The 22,246-nt window shown below is 38.9% G+C and overlaps 3 protein-coding genes across 4 annotated transcripts; 1 reads left to right on the top strand and 2 right to left on the bottom strand.

The window, feature by feature from the left end:
* Positions 1 to 4: 4 nt before the first annotated feature.
* LOC107189281 (26S protease regulatory subunit 4) lies at positions 5 to 1,513 on the bottom strand (the record flags this gene model as incomplete). Its single annotated transcript, XM_015577776.1, has 3 exons — positions 1,396 to 1,513; positions 555 to 1,116; positions 5 to 387 (listed from the first exon to the last, which is right to left on the bottom strand). Coding segments are annotated over exons 1-3 (948 nt in total), but the record flags the coding sequence as incomplete, so codon positions are not given.
* An 841-nt stretch (positions 1,514 to 2,354) lies between these two features.
* LOC107189332 (dihydrolipoyllysine-residue succinyltransferase component of 2-oxoglutarate dehydrogenase complex, mitochondrial) lies at positions 2,355 to 5,610 on the bottom strand. Of its 2 annotated transcripts, XM_015577835.1 has the most exons (10): positions 5,473 to 5,610; positions 4,976 to 5,000; positions 4,778 to 4,829; positions 4,586 to 4,656; positions 4,376 to 4,503; positions 3,972 to 4,289; positions 3,480 to 3,655; positions 2,956 to 3,406; positions 2,741 to 2,880; positions 2,355 to 2,649 (listed from the first exon to the last, which is right to left on the bottom strand). In XM_015577835.1, the coding sequence occupies exons 1-9, from the start codon at positions 5,545 to 5,547 to the stop codon at positions 2,746 to 2,748; spliced, it is 1,431 nt and encodes a 476-aa protein (XP_015433321.1). In that variant the 5' UTR covers positions 5,548 to 5,610; the 3' UTR covers positions 2,355 to 2,649; positions 2,741 to 2,745. The 2 variants fall into 2 exon arrangements, with proteins under 2 accessions (XP_015433321.1, XP_015433320.1); XM_015577834.1 differs by having other exon boundaries at positions 2,355 to 2,880.
* Positions 5,611 to 7,381: 1,771 nt separating this feature from the next.
* Positions 7,382 to 21,448, top strand: LOC107189283. The gene is made up of 8 exons (XM_015577777.1): positions 7,382 to 10,484; positions 10,544 to 19,316; positions 19,887 to 20,096; positions 20,171 to 20,290; positions 20,378 to 20,635; positions 20,926 to 21,042; positions 21,107 to 21,178; positions 21,257 to 21,448. The coding sequence occupies exons 1-8, from the start codon at positions 7,555 to 7,557 to the stop codon at positions 21,326 to 21,328; spliced, it is 12,552 nt and encodes a 4,183-aa protein (XP_015433263.1). The 5' UTR covers positions 7,382 to 7,554; the 3' UTR covers positions 21,329 to 21,448.
* The last annotated feature ends 798 nt before the right edge of the window (positions 21,449 to 22,246 follow it).

Consider the following 22,246-nt stretch of genomic DNA (forward strand, 5'->3'; position numbering starts at 1 on the left):
CATCAAGCTGATTGAGGAGTTCTAACATAGTTCTTTGAATCTCGCGTTCTCCTCCGCTGTTACTATCGTATCGTTTTGTGCCAACAGCATCGATTTCATCTATGAATACGATCGAAGGAGCGTGTTCTTCCGCGACTCTAAATAATTCTCTTACAAGTTTCGGGCCATCGCCCAGATACTTCTGTATGAGTTCAGAACCAACAACTCTTAGGAAAGTGGCTGACGTCTGATTCGCTACAGCTTTCGCTAATAATGTTTTACCCGTTCCTGGAGGACCGTAAAGTATGACTCCTTTGGGAGGCTTGATACCCATTTCTTCGTAATATTCCGGATGAGTTAGGGGCAATTCTACAGATTCCTTGATTTCTTGAATTTGCGTGTCAAGCCCTGAAAACCAAAACATATACAGTTTTTTTTCTCTAAAGGTTTATATCACCATACAATATTATGATTAGAAATAGAAATTTAAATGGCTATAGGAATGTAGACATTGTTGTTACATGTAAGGTATCCAATTCTCCGTTGCCAACAATAATACAAGCATTAACATTTACCACCAATATCTGCATAAGTTTCTTGTGGAGCCTTTTCTAATTTCATTACTGTAACCATAGGATCTGTATCATCACCCAATACTCCAACAACTGCATGAACTTTATGATTTAATAGGACAGAACAGCCAGGTTCTAACTGATCTTTGTCTACAAATGATAAGATAGACACATAATGCTCAGAACCAACGGATGTGGAAACTATGGCATGATTATCATCTATTATTTCTTCTAATGTTCCTACAGACATTGGAGTTCCTCGTAAGTCATCAACCTTAGACCTTTCTTCTTCATTTTTCTCTTCCTGAGGCTTCAGCCTTTCTTGGTTTCTGATAAACTCTTCCTCCATTAATAAATAATCTTTTATACGTTCTAGCTTCAGAAGCTTTAGTCTGCAACGGGTGTGAGGAGTGACTTGAGGTAACTTTAAAGCAGCATCTGGTCCCTTAATACGTCTCTTCTTTTTGCCCACTCTTGTCGGAATAGGGGGCTCATACTTCTTTTTCTTGTCTTTGTCATCCTTCCTGTCACCTCCTGTACCTCCAGTACCAGACTGATTTTGCCCCTATTATAATTAATACAGTGTAAAAAGATAAAATTTGATCGCGGCTGTCTACTCATAGAAAACTTTATTTTTAGGATTATGACATTTAATTCGACACAAAAAAGGTTGCTACTACAAATGAAATTAACCTAAAAATGTTAAACAAAACGAGAATATATGTTTAATGAACAACCTTAGAATTATGTTATCAAAAATTTTGTTCAACATTTCGCTGTACATTGTTTAACATAAAACTAATCGATTATTTTACATTGAATCAGAAAAGCTTGTGAGTATTACCATTTCACGTTCACCGTTTGACCATTAAACGAAACGGCGAGTCATTCCCCGTGTGTGAGCAGAATCGATACTAAATTCGATAGTTTCTTTCCATGAGATATCGAAATACTCGATGAACTAGAACAAAATTTTTTCAACGCTCTTTTAAAGGTACTTATCCCTAGCATTTTTATAGTTAATATGAGATATACCTTTAATTAACCGTAATTTTAAAGTCAGTGAATTAAGAATAACAAACTATGTATTTTTTGATTAAGTAACTTATAGTGACATGACTTAGTATAGCTTTTTATTTAATAACAATAATAATTTACATAATTGCGTTCGACAATAGTTACGATCGGTTGTAAAGTTATTATGTCACTAGAAAGACGTGTAAACTTTCATTTAATGTCATGCGTGCAGAAAAATTCAGTAGGAATGATTCTCTATTCTCTTTGTTCTCGTTGCAACAACGCTGACGACGTACAGATTTGTGAAATTTTATTTCAATTATTCAGATACATTTATCCCTGCAATAAAGAATCCTCTAACATTTTGACTAACGCTTCTTTATGACGTCTCACTGGTCAAGGCCATCCGAATAAAAATATAATTAAAAACAATAAAATGACCGTTACAAACGTTTCTGGCGATTGTTTCGTTTCTGAAAAATATAAGCATGCGTATCGCTGCATCACATATTATAAACTTGTAGTTACAAAAAAATGTATTGCCCAGCAATATAAGCGACGTAGAAAACAAGAGCAATTGTGAAGCACTTGTGAATAATTAATCGAAAATAGCCTTTCATATGGTAAAAAGTATAATTATGTTTCCAACAGTTCATGAAGCAGAAATTTCTTATATTACGCACATGCTTTTCCGTTTTAATTCAAAGATTAGCCTCATACTCCATTTCTTCCTTAACGTTTAATTCTTACGTAGTGTATTCTAAATTTGAACCACAAGAATGTTAAAAAATACCTTTGCTTTCTTCATGCAAATACAATTCTTGTATATGGCGTTTTTGGTTCAAGCATGGAAATATTATACGAAAGAACGTATCGGTTTAATTAAATCGTAACGCGTGTCATAGTAATCTCTGTGTTGAATACTGAAATACGAACTGATTGAAATAATACTTCGACAATGTGAAGTCTTCGAGTACAAACGTGTCAGATGTTATCTCGTAATCCTATTTTCTCTTCACTCTCACTTATCACAATGATTCGTAAGTATATTCCGGAATATCTTCGGTTTGTAAGTAAAAGCCTAGATGAACAAAATATAATACAACGTGTAGAAAAACGTTTCTGGAAGTGATGAGAGGCGTATTCGAAGCGATTCAATGAAAGTGTTTTACGGTGTTTAAAGGCCAGCTATGATGATCCTGGGATCTTCCACGGCTTCCTTGATCTTTCTTAAGAACAACACAGCCTCACGTCCGTCAATTAATCGATGATCGTACGTTAAAGCTATGTACATCATTGGACGAATTACAACCTGAAATACAACGATATTATTAATAGCGAGTGTTTTAGATAAACCTTAATTTGAAAGTAAAATTTTATTGGTTACCTGGCCCTTTACTGCAACAGGTCTATCAAACACTCCGTGCATTCCAAGAATGGCACTTTGTGGTGGATTAATTATGGGCGTTCCCATGAGAGAACCGAAAACACCGCCGTTACTTATTGTAAACGTTCCACCGTCCATGTCTTCTACGGATATTTTACCTTTCCTCGCTTTATCGCTTATGGCAGCCAGAGCAATCTCAATCTCAGCGAAGTTCTTGTTCTCTACGCTACGAAGAACCGGTACGACAAGACCCTTCGGTGTTGCAACCGCAACACTGACATCGACATAGTCTCTATAAACTATGTCAGTGCTATCTATTACAGCATTCACTACTGGCTGATCCTTCAAAGCGTAGGCACTTGCTGCAATGAATGGACTCATGAATCCAAGCTTCAGACCGTATTTCTTCGTGAAACCTTCTTGATTCGTTTTACGGAAGTCTATCAGGCGACTGTAAAATATACAATTGACTGATTAGTACGAAACGGGATAGTACAAATAAGTTACAGTGAACGTATAACAACCTCATATCGACTTCATTAAATGTTGTTAACATAGCGTTCGTGTTTTGAGCATCTTTTAATCGTTCCGCGATGCGTAATCTCATTCTATTCATTTTTACGCGTTGCTCTGTCCTCGTACCAAGTATTTCTCGTGTGTAATCAGAAGGAGGTAGTTGAACTTTGGCACCTTCTAGGGACTATAAAAGTTTCCGAATGTACAATGCGAATAAAATATGACGTTAGTCTTTTGGAAAAATTATTCTAACGACGATTCGTCGGTACTGCAACTAGCTTGATCAGGAGTTAAATGATACAGCGATACCGTAACTAGTATCATATAAATACTATGCTACTATGTATGTAGAAAACACTAAAACTAGTAACAATGTTGACGAATGATGTGAGAATTTTTTCAAAGAAACATGGTTTACACCCATAAGACTTAAAATAGTAATAATTGAATAAAATATAATTGAAAGGTGCATTCAGTTACATTCATATTATAATTTTTACCTGGGCATGTTTGATTGCAGCAACTGGCATAGAGGCTGCAGGTGCTTGTGGAGGAGGAGGTCTGGCTGCTGGAGGTGGTACAGCTGAAGGGGCAGGTGCTGCAGATGGAGGTGGAGGAGGTGGGGGTGGCGGAGGAGCGGCTGTAGAAGGAGGAGGTGTTTCTACAGAAGGTTTTGGAGCTTCAGCTGCTGGTACAGCGCCACCAGTAGCACCAATGTCGAGGGTACATAATTTCTGTCCTGGTTTCACAGTTTCTCCATCTTTTGCAAAAATTTCTTTGATAACACCAGCACCAGGTGATGGTACAGGAACTGAAGTCTAAAGAAAGATTACCATAAAATGATTAGTGTTACAGCTATAGTCTTACAACTTCGTTTAATACATTTATTGTGTTGTCCGTTTACCTTATCTGTTTCAATTTCACATAAAACATCATCTTCTTTAACTTGGTCACCTACTTTCCTTTCCCATCTTACGTCCCCTTCGCTTACGCTTTCCGCGAACGCCGGTACAACAACTTCCTTTAATTCCCCTGTAGAGATTGAATAGAGTATTATTATACCTGTATGTGACTATTTTTAGTTTACTTCTTGAATGCCTCAAAACTGACTTACATAATGATGATGTTGAATGAATATGTCTTGCCTGCTCTATCCAACAGTGAAATTTCTTATATTTTGTACACCTATATGCATTTTCATCAAAGTTAAGATATTATTGTATTTGTACCAATTGCTTAAGTTGTTTTTAACATAAATTTGTTATGCGTGCAATTTTTAATCTATTAATACATATTATTCACTTACAATCGAGAACTCTTGTTGATCACATGTTCGGTGTGGATAAATAGTATGCACCCTACAAAAATGATTTGATACAATTAATAGTTTATGTTTCATGGTTATCTCCAACGTTGCTATGCCTCTCTATAAAGACAATGTTCAGATTTTCAACATATCTCACCACTTTTTTAATGTACTATCTTCAATACCAATTAGTCTTACCTTGACTACTGAAAGACCTCACAACCTGAAAAAATCACAAGTATATTTAATTTGCATTTTATCACATAATTCATAACTAAATTAGAACATAAACTTTCCATATAATGTGAATAGAATGTATAAGTGATATTTTTCTTAGATAGTGACACAGAAGTATGATGTATGGGACAAGGAAAAATAGTAGGACTTCAAAATGATTGGTTCAGAGACAGTAGAAATAAATCGCTCATTTAAACAGTTTTTCCTTGTGGTTTGATGATCCTGATTAATTAATTCTTCCAATGACAGATTATATAGATGATGGATCGAGTCAAGGATACGGTAACTGATAAGATGGTCTTATATAACCGATCCGAAAGGTAAGGGTAGTATTGCAACAATCTTGTTGGCAGATTCTACTTGAAAAAGGTGTTCGGTACTTCTTACCTAATGTATGTGTCACAGATGTTCCGAGACTAATGAGAGAAGATATTTAATGATTACTAGGAAGAACTCACCTTCGTTCGTGATACACTAATTCGCGTTAAAACACGAGGCACAAGCCGCGGACAGTTGGACAACATCGCGGCCATCCTCAGACGGAAAATTATACTCAGGTGTTCGTTCACGACTCTCGTGACGGGTGGTGACGGGGAGGAAGCAGCACAGGGCCGTCCAATTTGTGGTGGGGCTGCGGGTATACGTGTGTGTTCTGAAATGTCCTTCTAGTGAGTTCCAAATCGTTCATAATAATTAGAACCACAAACTTCATAAATAAAAAAATCGAAATTCATTTCGTCAAATTAATATTATGTGTTTAAGTAATACAAGTTTTCGTGTTATGTAAATAAAACGAAACAAGTTATAGTTTTTGTAGCTTTAGTCTGATTACGCTTAAAATTGTGGTATCAGATGTTAAACATGCCTGGACGAGCAGCATATGAAGTGTGCTTTATTTCGCATTTCATTTTCCTAAATACATTATTTATTTGGATGAAACATTATATTAAACGAAACATAATAGAAAGTACCACTACTTATGCTGTGATGTTCAATGGCCTATAAATCATTTTCAAAAATATAAAAAAAATACACAAATCTTTGACTCAGGGGAAAATCCCTCTGGAAATCCTTAAGAAACATTTTTCATCGAAGAGTGTATTTTGATGTATTTTCTTTTTCAAATGCCACATACATATAACACTGAATATCACAGCATACGAGAAAATTCCAGTTCCGACGGTTCCGACTTGTGAGTTTCGAGTCATTTCGAGTTTTCAAAGCGACTGGGCAAGGTGCCAAATTCCCTACTCCTCTCATGAGACCCTTTTTTAACTGTCAGACCCAAACCTCTTTTTATGGTTCACGCTGGGTTTCTTATCTTTTTATTCGTTACTTCCAAGTATATTTCTGCAACTAATTGGAACCTACGTAAATGTTCACATCAGTTCAAATGTCATCAAATGTAATCCGTACATGAATCTCTGATGAACGTTATTAAAAAGATAAATGCGACCATGGAATCAGATTTATTAATTACGTTAATATCGCACGATTAAGTGCTAGAAAACGATCTCTATTATTGAAATCAGACTGAACAGTGTAAAACGTATATAACAGCTGATAATGATGAACCTGTCACTAAGATTACTTCTGGGACTATTCCATAAGCAGATTACCAACTCATATTCTATAATGGTAGATAACAGATTCTACTTAAAATAGACCAACGATCAATTATTTTACAACTTATTTTCTGTCAAATTGATCCGTCAAAGAAGGAATTAAGTAAATAATTTTGGTTTAGAAATGATTGCAGATTCGAAGCTACGGTTGAAAACATTACGAACGATCTCTACTAGATTCACGAGTTCGTGGCTGAATTTGGGTTTTTAAACGTGAACAGGGAAGATCTAATTCAATGAATTGAGTACGGTGCAGTGGTTGTGCATTGTATACGGATTTGTTATGAACGGAACACGCGATAATGTTTGATCGTTAATTATCGTGTGAAAGATCGAAATGTACAGGAGACAGTTCCGTTAATTGCAATCATTTGACAGCGAACTGTACGTTGTTTATCGAGGTTGTCGAGATTTATTGTGCAACATGGCGATTATATTTGAATGATAAGTGCACGTCGTTTTGTTGTTATTTCCCTTACATCGGCAGTATCACGTATTTTATCGAACGGTAGTACGAAAATTATTTTATCAACGCTGATCGCAATACATGTCGTTGGAAATGAAATTCACAGTAGCTGAGTAATTTTGCCGAGAAGGTTAAGGACACTGTCGAAGATACTTCATGTATGTTGATATTGTTTCTCGCACGATTTAAAAATAATATTTACACTAAGTTGTAATTTCTCAAACGGTTGAGGTTATAGCTTGGAAGTTTTAGAATGTGTGTTATTGCAGATTTTCCAATTCCTAGAAAGGGTTTCTGTGCACAGAGAAATGAGACCCTGACAGTATAAACTATGCAGCATGTGAACATTGACACAAACGAGTCAGTGCGTTTCGGGAGTTTCATGACGGTTAAAAGAACTGTAGATTCAAATGCACTATAATAATTAGAGTATCAAAATCAACAGTGTGATGAGTGGCAGTGGATTCAGAGGAAGAGGCTTTGGACCACGGGGTGCTCGTTCAAATGGTCCATCCAATGGCTTCAGTGGACCCAGGTTTCCACACCCAAGTTTTAATCATCCACGACCACCACACAGATTGTCAGGGCCAGAGAAATGGGTAGAAGGTCCAAATTTTAAACCATGGCAACAGAACAAAGGCTTTCTTGGAAGGCCACAATATAGGGGTAATTTACAATTTAGGCCAAATGGCAGAAGTAGAGCTGCTAATAATGGCAGGGGAATAGTAAGGTTTCCTGGACCTGGTAGACCATCAGGTCCTCAATTTTGTATGGGTTTCGTAAGAAATTCTGGTCCTAGGCTACCATTGCCACCGCAAGAAGAACAAATAATAGAAGCGGAAAAATCGTTAGTGGTGCCACAGACCCCTTTGCTGGGCTCTGAAGAAGAACGTCAACAAAAAATTACAGAGACAGCTGACAAATTAAAAGAGAAATTATCTTCAATAACAGAAGAGGATATGACAAATTTTTGGGAAGATGATTTATCCCTATTACCAAATAGTGGTTCTGAAGAAGGAATTGTTCAAATGAAGGGTATTCCCGAACTCAGACATGAACCACCTGAACTGGATTTAACTTTTACTGACTTCAGAGATATAGGAAGGGTGGACTGTAATAATTCGAAATTTGATAGTACAGATGATACGGGCAATAACGACGATATTTTGATCACCTATGAAGGTGAGGGTGTAACTGAAACTGCAAGTACAAACAATGAAATTATTATCATAAATCAGGAAAATCCTTCAAATGTCTTAGAATCAGTGCATAGCAATCATGTTCTGGATCAGTCAGATACGTTTCCGGAAGAAGATAGATGCGAAGAACAGATATTCCATGAGTTGCCTAACCCTGAATGTAATTTGGAAAATTTAGATTTTCAGTGTGATAATATTACAGAAGTTGTACAATCTTCTGATAGAAACACCAATGCAAATCCAATTTTAGACGAGAACATAACGGATTACGCATTGATGCAACCTATAGATGATCTAATGAATGAAAATCCTTTAGCATTTAACGATGAAAACACAATTCCCACGTCTGTGTCAGCTTTAAACGATCAAGACGTAATACCGGTAGATTTTTTGCAGAATCAGGATACATTACAGGATATAGATACAAGTGCTGCACAACATATTAATACTGATACATATGAGGATGACCATTTAGGTGTGGATCTAAACCAGCAGGATAATGAACAAGCGAGCTTGTCACAGGAAGAAGTTTGCCAAAATTCAGAGAACAACTCCGATTCTGGACAAAATAATTCAGCTACACTTCCATCTCCCAGTGAAGAAATTCAGTTGAATTCTAACTGCGACTCGAAATCTCCGACATTTCCACCGTTCAACGAAATACAGACATCGTCATTAAATGACGATAAGAAATTGAATAATCCGCCTCCTTTCCAGCCAAGGGTATTCAATATACCTCCTAGGTTCACCCCCAGAATTCCTCCTGGGCCCAGGTGTCGGTGGTCGTTCCAACAGAATGGAAATAATGTATTTTTCAGGGGACCACAGAGATTACCGTTTCGTGGAAATCGAATCCCTCCACCGAGACACATCGGACCGTACAATCCAGCTGACATAGGTCCAGCCGCATTTGGCCCGTGCCCGCCACCGCCGTTCACACATACTGTACCTGTCTCGGGCCATGACCCTCAGCATCATGCTCTAGTGCCATTCTCCTCTAACGATTTGCTTCCCGCGTTCGACCCGAGCGAACCACCGCCAAACATACGGTCGATATCGGCGACCGAATCGTCTAACAGACAAGAAATTCCACAGGCTATGTCGTCACCGTTGGATTCCAACACTCAAGGAACCATCGTGCCGCCGTACGACATGGAAATTCTGCAACCGCCTCCCTCTTTCGATCCCAGGATCGTCCTGATGAAACCGAACGAAAAGTTACCGGAATTCAATCCTCAACAGCCACCGCCGAAAATCCACAAACGTGACGAGCTTCTTCAACCGCCGCCGATTTTCGATCCACGACTGTCCTCGCAGGAACGTTCCAAGCTAATCGCTCCGTTGAACGCCCCTGGATCTCACATGATGAGTATGAACGTAATGGAAACGTCGCAACTGTCGGACTTCAGTATAAATTCCGTCGCGGCGAATTTTTCTCAACCGCCGCCGTTCATACCTAGTCTGCCGGTTAATTTCCCACCCGTTTTGCCACAGACAAGCAGCGGACCCGTGATCGTGCAAGACTTTGGATTGCCACCGCCGCCAATAAATATCGCCAATGTTCCTCCGCCACCGCCCCAGGAGAACACGTTGCTAGTGGATTCTGGCAACCAGCAGGGTATAAGTATGGACGATGGATTGGAGGACATGCAGGAGGCGATGGAATTCGCGAAGCAGATAATGAATATGTCGGTGGACACGAAGGACAATCAGGATACATCGTCGATGGTATTGGAAACGGAATGTACACCATCGGATATTCCTGTCCCAAAAGATAGTGTAGTCTGTACTTCGTCGGTGGATCAAATGCATTTAAACGTTGGGAAGAATCAAAAGAAGGAGAATAAAAGTAAGAAGATGAAAGAGACCACGGTTTGCGAGTCGGAACAGATTGAAAAACAAGATGCCGTTCAAGTGGTCGAGGAGGAACAGAATGTACGGAGTCAGGTTAAGATTACCGAAGATATAACTTTGTTGACAGGTGATCAGATACGTCCGAAAGTGGTGTTCAATTTAAATTCGAAAACGAAGGTGCTGCAAAAGCAGGAAGAGTGGCACAGGCCCTCTTTAAGTGGATCCGATAATAATAGAGAGACTTCTCAACAAGCTACAACTGTGAATCCGTCGAAAGAAAAGAAACAGTCCAAGAGATATTCTAACGAGCGTAGAAGGGGTAAGCAGCAGATCAATCTCATCGCCAGGACCATGAGAAAGATGTGGAGAAATCTGCTGTACACTCCTCCACCTCCTCCTCCTCCTCCTCCTCCTCTTCCTCCTCCTCCTCTTCCTCTTCGACTGTAAAAATACCGAATAATGTAATTGCGCCGAAAATTCAAAGATCCAGAAGAGAGAATAAAAAAGTCTTGGAAACGGCTACGTCGGAATCCTCCTGGAAGAACCGAGTGATCAGTCGTTTCCTGAAGATGAGCAAGAACGACATTTGTAATATGGTGAACAATTCGAGTCTACGGAAGTTCGATATCGCGATGAAACACCTGGTGAAAGAACGACGTTCCACGTTGTCCTTGAAGATGCGCAACACCGAGCACGAGAAGATGAAAGAGTACGACAGGGAGGAGTTCATGAACCAGTTGAACGCGATGCTGGATTCAGGCGCTGTGGTCGGTATCACAGATCTGCCCACGGAGTTTATTCATCATTTAAGCGAAGTTCTCCAATTGGATCCTATGCCGTCCGATATCGAACCGCTGGAGACACAGAAAACGACGAACATCGATGAAATCGTACCTTCGATTCAGAACAACAGTTCAGGTATCTATCCCTCTGAATATCTCGACAAGACGAATATCGAAGTCGAATCGATTGATCATCTGAAACACGATACGTACACAGAGCAGGTGGAAGACAAGCACGCGGGGGAGGAACCGTCGCACTGTCCTTCGAATACAGAACTGAATTTAAACCTTTCACGGGAAGACACCAGCTCGTCACGAAAGTCACTGCCAAGTAAATCGAATTCCGAGGTAGAAATCACGCATAAAAAGCAACAACCGTTGTTCAACGAGGCCGATCTCGATGACATCTTGTCGCAGGTGACCGAAAGGACGAAACGTTTCCCGAATGTGACTTCAAGACGGTTTATAGAAACCCGTAAAGCACCTCCTCCGCAACCAACGACCGAATCTCTCGAGTGTAATCAGTCTTTTCCGCAGATTTCCAGCTCAACGGTGGCTGATCTCGACGACATATTTTCGGCGGGAATCGCGCGAGCCAAGTCGCTCAGTAAAAGCGCGGAATCGGGTACATCGAGATCGCGAAAATCGAATTCCGAGGATCGAAGCACCTTCAGATATGAACGATACGAGAGATGGGATCGAAAAGAACGACATGATCCGGACTCGTTCAGGAACTTAACGAAAGAAGAATGGGACGCCAAGTATGGAACGATAAGTACGAGCGCGACATCAGCTGCCATATGGAAAAATGCCTCCAACAGCGCCGAGAACTTGACCGAAGACAATCCGAATTATCACCAGTCCCAGAGGTACTGCTCGTCAGACTCACCGACGAGACATTTAAGTCTTAGTCCTCTACAGCACGAGCTGTATAATCAGGACCGATACGTTGATCGTTACAACGAGACAGAGGAAGAACCGAGGGTAATGGAACGGTCCGAAAGTAGCGACGGGTCCAGTACAAGTAGTTCAACCTACACCGACGAGGAGACCGTTGCTCCAAATGTCACAAAATTGTTGAAGGTGATCAAGGAGAAGGAGAAGATCGCGAAAAAGAAGTCGCTGAACGAGACCATCAGGGACGAGGTGACTGCCGAGATCGAGAAGAAATGGAAAGAAAAAAGCAAGCACAAGGAACGTAGATCACGGAAACGCGAGAAACGGAAAAAAGACAAGAGGGAAAAGCGAAAGAAGGAGAAAAGAAGGAAGCGGAAGAGAAGTATCGATGCATCTAGGTCCAGCGAGTGTTCTGGAGAGTATCGGTTGTTAACGGAGGATGAGATTAAGAAGGAGGTGGTCGTTAAAGAGGAGCCGTTAAGCACGATCGAGGATAGCGTTTCTCAAGGATTTAATAGTGAAACTAACAGCGTTACTCACGTTGCTCCTGCTATTACCGGTACAACAGTGGAGACAACTTCCTGGATTGAATCGCAGAGTTCACAAATGGAGACACAAATCCCTGCAACAACCACTTGCGACAAGACAACGGTCCAGGCTAAGAAGAAACCAACAATCATATCAATGAGTGTGCAACCAAAGACCAAAGCACAACTGAAACAGATGCCCGATTCCACTGAATTGGAACAGAACCAAGTTCTAGAAAGATCAATTGAAGCGAAGAGTACAGTTGACGTACATAACACAACAACCACTGACAGTGAAATAACGAATAAACCAGCGGAAGAGGCTAAAGGTTGCGAAGTAGCCGAATGTCACAATGAATGGACAGATACTTCTTCGTGTTCAAGCAGCACCGTACCTCAGACCAATGTGTTTTCACATGTTATAGAGCAGTCGCATGCAGCAGAAGATATTAGTAATGTTAATGCGACGAACGAAAGTGGTCAAACAGCTGAACAGAAAACACATGCAACTGATACCCTGTCAACAGAAACGAAAAGTGGATACAGGAAGATAGATATAAAGGCGTACAAGGAACGTGCTCTGCAAAGACGGTTACAGGAAGAGGCTAAACTAAAGGAATTGTCCAAAAGTCCTGTCTCTACGCCTCAGAATCTGTCTCAGCCTACTTTATTGACGAATAAGACAAGTAACGAATCTGAGATATTAAGCATGGAGAAGGAGATTAAGATAGTACCAGAGGTGGAGAGTAAAATTCTTTTGAAGGATCCACGATTAGTTAAAAGAAAATTGAGTCAGTCGGTGAGTCCCTCTTCGTCAGATTCTAACAAAGAAACAAAGGAAAAACTTAATTTGGAAGAAGAATGTCAGAACGCGGATATTTCTCAAGAAACCAACGAACCCTCAGTTCCTGCACAGTCACAGAGTGTCAACGAATCATCGGAAATCAAAGATAAAGAAAAGACTGTAAGTTGTTGGGACCGCAGAAGCGATGATACGTCGTTTCATCAGGAAAGGACAATCAGGGAGTCAGAGCATTTCAAAGCGACAGTTGAATCCACTGTAGAATTAGAAGAGAAGAAATCAAAGAAATCGGCCACAGCTGAATCCATTAGGTTCAAGAATATTCGGTCAGAAGGAAGTAAAGAATTGAAATTGAAGAAAGAGAAGAAATCAGCAGAAAAAAAGTCGAAATCCAAGTCTTTGTTGAAAGAGAAAGAGATAAAACAACCACTCATAACTGAAGAGGTATGCAAAGTATTGACCGAAAATCTAAACAGTACTGTTCAGACTGAAGTTGAGAAGACAAGTGCAAGTGACACCTCCAAATCGGTGCAAAGTGGAGAAACAAAAGAAATCTTCTTAGACTCAACAATGTCCATTGATAATGTTGCAACAGAAAGTAGCAGTAAACATGACATTAGTCAGGAAGAAATTAATATTGATACCACGATAGAAAACAACAGCGAAGAATTTATGAATATTAATGACAAGATAACAGATGTAGATAATCAACAAATTACGAATCAAGTTAACAAAGAAATTACAGAAGTGCAAAAAATAGACGAAGGAGGAAGTGAAACTGGAAATACGGAAAATTTAACAATTTCGAAACCTGAAGAAAATAACGTTCAGGAAACTGAAGGAAAAGGATGTGAATGTTTTGACGTAAATGCTGCATTATACGAATCTGTAACGACTGAAGAATTCAATAGAGGAGAGTTTATGACCGAAGAAATCGCACCTGTTAACATTACTCCATCCGTTTCCTCTGAAGAATGTATTACCGAAGATAAATCTCTAGATAATTTGGTACTTGTTACTGAGGATCCACATCATTGTCACCAAGAACTGCATTTGGAGGGAGAATATGATTGCTTAGATAAGAACCATGACTTACAAGATACTGTAATGGATGAGAGCTCCACTTTGCAAGAAAATGAATCCAGAAATATAGAAATGATTCCACGGGATGCCTCTGAGAGTGGTGCAGATTTAGAAACTAAAGTAGACAATGAAAATTTGGAACTGAATGGTTCCCCAATTCAGACAATTGAAGATGTACAGTCCTCGAAGACTTGCAATAAGATTGACGTAAGTGAAGTAAAATCTCCTGATAGTTCTGGTAGCCCGTTTAAAGGTTTCTTCGCAGAATTTATCGAAGAAGATATTCGTCAAGTGTCTGAATTATATGACATAAGAATGAAAAATAAAGATGAAAAAGAAAGTACAATAGAAGATTCTACCAAGTGGTTGGACACTTGTGTTAAAGATAAACATAACGTGAAAGAAGACGATAGAACTGATGATAATGGTACTCGGGAAATGAAGGATACTGGTAGTGTAATATTAACAGACAAATCGGTGGACGAGCAACCAATTATCACTACAGATGGCACTGTCGGCAACACAGTCCCCGATAATTACGAAGCTGAAACAAAAACATTACAGCTGGAAAATGTTGACATAGTGGAGACACCTCAAACTAGTAACATAGATATGGAAGAAGAGGATCATTTGTCTGTCCATGATTTAGATGGTCAGGACACGTTCAATGAAGACGGAGTACCCTTTATTGTATTGGATGAGTACATAGATGATACAGACGGAAGATCTATCGATAAATTAATTGACATTGATCTGGAATTAGAAGATTGCATTGCCAGGGATACAGAGACATTTTTAAGCGACTCAAAGCAGGATGGAAGAAGTTCGGTAGATAACTTCAAGTCGCCGAATTTCAACGCAATAGACTTCGAGGAACTATCGGAAACCTTAGATATAGGTGATGATATATCTCCTGAAAGTGAGAACAAGGTGATTGAAACGAATTTGAATGTAACTTTACCTGGGCATGAAGAGAAAGATACCACAAATATTACAAATGTTTCTTCTGATTTAAATGAGTCAAGTAACGCTGAGCCAAATACAGAAACATTACAGAAGTCTGAATTGGTAAATCCCGTAGAACCAGAAGTTCCTGTAATATCCTCAGAAAAGGATGCAACACTTACTATAGATATTCCTCAGCAATCTCCAGTGCTTGAATCATCGTGTACAGAAGTGGAAAAGATTGAGCATAATTCTGCGTGTTCTGAAACAACAGAGAACTTGAGTGTTCCAACAGAAAACTTGAGTGTTTCAACAGAAAACTTAAGTGTTCCAACAGAAAACTTAAGTGTTCCAACTGAAAACTTAAGTGTTCCAAAGGAAAATTTAAGTGTTCCAGAGGAAAACTTATGTGTTCCAACAGAAACTGCCTTTAGAACGTCATCAGAGGACTTGTCTTTGATTACTGCACTAACATCTGAGACAAATGTTGAATCCTCACAGTTGAACAAAGAACCTGATAGATTTGCAAAAAGAGACGAGGAGGAACAGCATAAGGGTAACACAATTTCAGTTTCTCCTGATGTAAGGATATCTGTTGATCACGATGTACATTCTAATGTTAATAAAGAACAAAGGAAACCAGAAAAATTGCACGATAAACATGAGACAAAGCATACAATTAAATCGGTTCGTAAAGAGGGAGATGAAAAGTTGCACAAAGTGAAGGATAAATCTAAAATGAAAATCAAGCACCACAAGAAACGCAGTCTCTCTAAACATCAATTAAAGGAAGCAGTCGCAGCTGATACAGTGAAACCGAAGTATCCGAATACCAAGGAAGCAATCATGGCTAGAATGATTGAAATCGATGTCGAGATTCACAAACTGATGACAGAGAAAATGACACTGTACGAAATGCTTACAAACGACGATTTGACAGCAAACAATGATTTCGAAGATAACAATGCGGCACACGAACGCAAGGAAATCGAAATATCGCTGGTCAGACCACGAACCCCGTCTGCATTGATGTCGAAGTTAATTCAAAACATAGAAGCAGGTCCTGTAACGAACCAATGTGCCAAAACAACCACCGAGAATGTACCCTTGAAGGATAGCGCAGTGCACCCTGTACAGCCAAACAAATCCAAGGTGCCCAGACACGAACAACACGCTGTAAAGAAAACAAACAGTATTAGCACTTGTAGTTCTGAGAATGAAGAAATTGCACGTCATAACCATACTAGATCTCCATCTTTAAAAAGGAGAAAGAGGCACCGAGGGTCTGACAGGGCAACGAAAACTGAGAATAAATTGGAATGTATAAAAGAGACATCAGTGGTAAACATTGTAGAAAAAAAAACCAATAATACGGTGAAACCAATATTGAAGAAGGTTGCTCCAAAACCAGAAACAACCGAACAACACTCGAACCAGGCTTTAATTGGTGAAATTAAATCTCAGAAAGATGTTAATCATGTTGTTGCTGTAACTAATCCAAAATCTTTGTCTGATAATGATAAACCAAATACACCTAGCGGCGAAGAGAGCGAAAAAACTGCTAAACAAACAGAACCGCACATTTCCATCAAGGAAGTTGATAAATCAAAAACAGTAGAAGTGAGCAGTGACAAGTTATTATTAAAAGAGAATGATGATAAAGCATTACCAGCGAATGACATGGACACTGCAAGTTCAGCGGTGAAAACGCAAGAGAATAGAACACCAGAGCAGTCATCCATCTACTCTGACGACAGTACCTGGGATTCTCTTGTTCAGGTCCCGAGTGATGACCAAAAGAAGCCCGCCACGGGTCTTGCTCTTTTAGAGGAAACATACAGGAAAGAAATGGCGAAAACACGGAAAACAAAAGCTGATGCACGAAGGAGAAGGAAGAAGAGAGGAATGCGCGGGCTGTTGTATTCCATAGCCATGTTGACGCCTGAGGAAGAGGAGCTACCACTATCTGCGTTGTATGTTAAAAAGTTACACTCAAAGAAAAAAGCAAATACTTCGGATGAGCAAGCCGAAAAAGCAAACGAGCATCAACTAGATTGGACGAATGTGGATGAAGTAATAAACGCTGTGGCAGAAAACAGATTAGAAGATCTTTATGTGGAAAAACCAGAAGAACCATCAGAGGGAAACAATGAAAGTAATGTACCTGATGTGGATAGTACATTAGCTAACAAAGAACATGTCAATGAACCAGAAATACTCCAAGAACCCGATTCATCGGTAGAAGAAAAGAAAACACTGGTAGTCTCTTTCCCATTGAAAAATATTGAAGAAGACAATCTTGAACTCTCCACTGAACTGTCTGAGTGTCCAACTTCTTCTGATGATAAAATTGATGCAGGTAATAATGTGCAATTAACAGTACCTCTTAGTAATATTCAAGTCCCATCAAACAGCGAAGAACAACCTCAAGGAGACCTGATTAATGTGGAATCACAAGACCCAGAGGCTTCACGTGATGCTACAATGAGTATTGAAACGAACATAATAGAACCTGTACAGCAAACTACAGAAAGTGAAAAACTAGAAATTGAACATGTAACTTCAACAGAAGATAGAGATTTATTTCCAGTAGAATCAGTTACCAACGATACGTACACCGATCAATCAATTTCAAATATACCCGAAGCTGATGTAAATACCGAGAAAACTGAAGAAGAAAACACAGACAAGGAGAATACAGAGTCTGCTCCGATAGAGGATGTTGTTAATGTTGACAGCACTGTATCAGTAAACCCGGAAGAAGTGGCAACAATACCTGATGCACCTGAAAAACGTGACGACAACACAATTAAATCTATTGTGAAGATTATGGTAACTGCAAGTGAGATTTCTATATGTACTCAAAGTGAAAACAATGAACCAAAAAATGTAAATGATGAAACATCTAAGGATTCTTTACCTAAACAAGAGGATCTGTGCGAGAAGGAACATGTACGTGATGATCGTGAAGAGTCAACTGATCCATCTAAAGATGAACATTTCATAAGTTTGAAGGATCATAGAGTATCGCATAGAAGAAGAGAGTCCGAACGATCGAACAAATCGTCTAGTGAAGAGAACAATAACCGTAATCGAACGCCTGTTCCTCATCTTGTCGAGGCTACAGACCCGTCCAAAAGCGACGATACATCGAGCAAAAAGTCGTCTAAGCGTAAGAGGGGAAGTAGCAGAACACCTCTTCGTAGGAGTTCCCGGTACACGGAAGAGACAACAAAACGAATAAAGCTGGAAGTCGACGCGACCGTTCAGCCGCAAGGACAGGACTCTCAGGAAAAAGATGTACAGATACAACTTTCTAGTGTTTCACCTGTACCAGTGTTATCGTCGCACGACGAAGAAACCGAGAATACATCTACAAGCGGTAGAAGAAGTCGTAACCAAAAAACAGCTGGGAACCGGAAACGATGTGTCCCGCCAGAGATTGATGTTCTTCCTAACTCGTCGTCAGTTCGGCACGAAGATTTAAATGGCGTTAAAAGATACAAACAGCATACAATGCCGGAAATGATGAATTGCAAAGTGAGATTGGTGGACTGTAAACACATGATCTTAAAACCGAACGTAGATTCCGATGTGTTACGAAAGTATGGGATTTCTACGATCAACGCGTATGTGCAATCGAATCCCGATCAAGTGGATAATACCTGTTCGACAGTGGAAACGACGTCGTCAACCAAAGACTCGCCAGTGTGCGCACCGAAACCAGCAGCTTCAACAACCGAATCTTCGCAAAGTCGAGTAACAAAATCTCTCAAGAAGTCGGATGATGTGATAAAACCTGTCAGTGACTCGGTCAACGTCAACAGAGAAAGAAGAGGACCGAAATCCATGAAAATGAACTTAACTATGTGCGATAAACAGGAATCTATGGATGATCATAATACCGAAGTTATACCGGTTTTAACGAAAGAACAGGCCGTTGCAGAAATTTCTCAGGATCGTGACAAACCGGATATCGAGATTGTAGAGGAGAAGATGATAGTTACCAAGAATCAACATAATGATTCTAGATCAATGTTGACTGTGATAGAGACAAAGGATGATAAGGATTTACCAAGGACACAATATACGGTCCACAAAGGACCTATTTTAGATATTAAGGTAAAGGGCCGATCGTCTCAAGGCAGAAGAAACTATCATTGTTGAAGTGATGCATGATTGTTCCTGTTTTTCTTGTTTGAACACAATTCATGATAACTTTATTTTTTGTTTTTGTTTTTTTTAACAGTCTTTCTATGTTATTAACAACATACCATGTATATTTGGTTCCTATAAAACGTATTCATCTGTTAAGTATGATACGTTCCAGTCATGTATCTTTTTCTTCCAAATTTTTGTTGTTCCTGGTAGGATCATATACTTACATGATATCTATTTAGCATTTATTATAAGTGTACAAATACATAGGAGTAGCATTAATAAAACCACCAGAGTTTCTAGTTTCCAGAGCTTTTCACTTATTATTCTCCTTTACCTTGGCTTCAACTTATAGTTGTTTCCAATCCTTAGTATATTTCTGATTTTTGTTAATTTTTTTTTTGTTTTGTCATACGAAATGAATGCTCGTGATTAAGGGGATGGTAATTTTTGCCGTACATTGATAATCCGTGTTAAAATTCCAGAAATTCTACTATATTTTAAAGATTAATTATAAAAATAAATGTCTTTTAGGTTTTTGAAAGTTCATTTCTAGCTGCAAGTGAAGATGGCAGAATATATAGATACAGTCAAGCTTCAAACGGAATATTAAATATCTATAAAGGCCATAAAGCAGCTGTGACTTGTTTACACGTCTATAATCCAAATAGCACAGTGGACAATAACAAAGAATGGATGTTCTCCGGTTCGTTAGATGGGACTTTAAGGTGCTACAATATAACAGTAAGTAAACTGTATTTTTTTAAAACATTTGCTATTATATACTACTATTATATATTACGCGTGAATTTTATTAGACTGGACTTCAAGTGAGAGACACAGCGGACATAGGTAGTCCAATACAATGTATGGATGAGGCTTGGGGGATAATCTTCATAGGTACTAAATCCGGCCATGTGTCTCGTTATCATGTCAAGGTTTGTAAAGAACATATTTAAGAACAATCTAGATTCTTTTTCATACATTAGAACACACATGTAACATCTAATTGTTTAATATTTCAGTCGGGTGTTGTAAAAGGAAACAGTATACAATTCTCGGATAAGTCTGTATTAGCTTTAAAAGCAACTAACGAGGGTCCACGAAGAGTTCTCATTGTAGCATCACGTAGCCAACCGATCACGATACGCGATGCACAGAACGGCCTATTTCTTCGCACGATTTGTGGTCAAAAGAATCACACAGTCTACAGTTTGATGCGTGATCATAATTTAATATATTGTGGCACGAGTACTACGTCCATACTTGTCTTTGATTTCACGGTTTGTAAGAAAAACGTCAAGTACAGCGATTCCTCGATTAATGCGACACGAATAACGGCGTTATTCCCACGACTGGGGTGGGGGTGGGGGGTCCCCTTCTGGAACCAATCAAAACAAAATAAGCAGAAGCTCGGCTGACTCAACAAATTGGTGAAAGGCTGAAAACCTCTCCGCCTTGCCACGAATGCTCCGAAGCGAAACCGAGTTTGTCGCACTCATCGAGACATTACTGTACCCTTCTATCGCTTTACGTGTAAAAGATCATTCTTCATTTCACTTCTCTCTTACAGAATGGCGAACAAATGACGCAATACGACGCTGGTGTAGGGATCGTATGTATGCGACTGTACAAAAAATTATTATTTGCTGGTTGTTATGACGGGAATATTTATATATTTGACACAAAGGTTGGTATTAAATTGAAATAAAGTCAAGATAACAATTGCATAAAACGATATACTTCCTTTGCAGGATCATCGACTTGTGTGCAGCATACCAGGACCCGGAAATATGCTTTTAAGCATGGAAGTCATAGACAATAAGGTATTTAAATAATTATCAAAAGACCATAACACTGTTGGGCGTATTCTAACTTTTAAAAAAAATCGTTTACATTTTTAGATTATAGCCGGCAGCAAAGATAAACGTTTGCAGTCGTGGCAAATGCCACGTCAAGTGCGAGCTTTGCTCTAAAAATTCGTGAACCAGGCTTGAACTGATATATTCTAGTCTAGTTGTATTCCCGAGGAAGATTAACCGACTCGCTTTGGAATACATTCAACGTTGGAACTTCTATGAAATGACTGTACAGATTCAAAGGACTTGATTTGTAATATATATACATACATACATAATCTTATTTACGGAAAGATGCACATAAACAGTATAAATACGTTTGTACAGAGAATTAGGTAAATTAAATTATTGGTGATAAGATTATAATACTTACAGTACACTCGAGGATCGTGCTAGAGTCTTGTCTGTAAAAAAAAATGGTAGGGATGTCTTTATTCCATTTTAACGACTCGCGCTACCGAGGGCAAACCTCCTGTGCCTTGTGCGCGTTGCAAAATATATTTCTTTTGGAACTCTTTAATAAAAAAAACACACACACACATACAAACAACGTAAGCGCAACTTCGAAAAAGTGTACCCTTTGTCATAAGAAGAAAGAGAATCTTGAACCTTTGCACTTGTTTTTTCTTGTGTACCTGCATACATGATCGGAGAGCAAACTAGAATATTGTTTTACTATGATATTACATATTTAGCTAGCAGTAAAACGATAATTTTAACTACTAGATTAATTGTTATTTCATAACAGACTCATAGGTGGCTCAAAAGTTTTCATGGTTTCTTCGATGAGTGCAAAGGATTGAGGTGATTGATGGCCAACTAATATAAAAATATTGTTTTAATAACGTAAATAAGAATGATGTTCTTGATTTCTTCAAGGGAATTCTTATCTTTCCATTTGAGGTATCCACCTGTCTGACTAGTGATTGTTACAAGTTCATAAATTTAGTGATTTCTTTATATCTTTTCTTATCACAAGTAATTGATTTCTTCTTTGATGATCTTTTTTTTTAAACATATACCATACATTAGATC

Source organism: Dufourea novaeangliae, unplaced genomic scaffold (genome assembly GCF_001272555.1).
Source record: "Dufourea novaeangliae isolate 0120121106 unplaced genomic scaffold, ASM127255v1 scaffold142, whole genome shotgun sequence".
In the NCBI taxonomy this organism is placed as follows: Eukaryota; Metazoa; Arthropoda; class Insecta; order Hymenoptera; family Halictidae; genus Dufourea; species Dufourea novaeangliae.

What these genes read in the sequence shown, in the direction of transcription:
- LOC107189283 (XM_015577777.1), top strand. Translation starts at nt 7,555, where the DNA reads ATGAGTGGCAGTGGATTCAGAGGAAGAGGCTTTGGACCACGGGGTGCT. An exon ending in GAGCGTAGAAGGGGTAAGCA is followed by an intron (nt 10,485 to 10,543) that starts GCAGATCAATCT and finishes TGCTGTACACTC; the next exon opens with CTCCACCTCCTCCTCCTCCT. An exon ending in GACCTATTTTAGATATTAAG is followed by an intron (nt 19,317 to 19,886) that starts GTAAAGGGCCGA and finishes AATGTCTTTTAG; the next exon opens with GTTTTTGAAAGTTCATTTCT.
- LOC107189332 (XM_015577835.1), bottom strand. Translation starts at nt 5,547, where the DNA reads ATGGCCGCGATGTTGTCCAACTGTCCGCGGCTTGTGCCTCGTGTTTTA. An exon ending in TCATTCAACATCATCATTAT is followed by an intron (nt 4,504 to 4,585) that starts GTAAGTCAGTTT and finishes CAATCTCTACAG; the next exon opens with GGGAATTAAAGGAAGTTGTT. An exon ending in TTTAATGAAGTCGATATGAG is followed by an intron (nt 3,407 to 3,479) that starts GTTGTTATACGT and finishes TATATTTTACAG; the next exon opens with TCGCCTGATAGACTTCCGTA.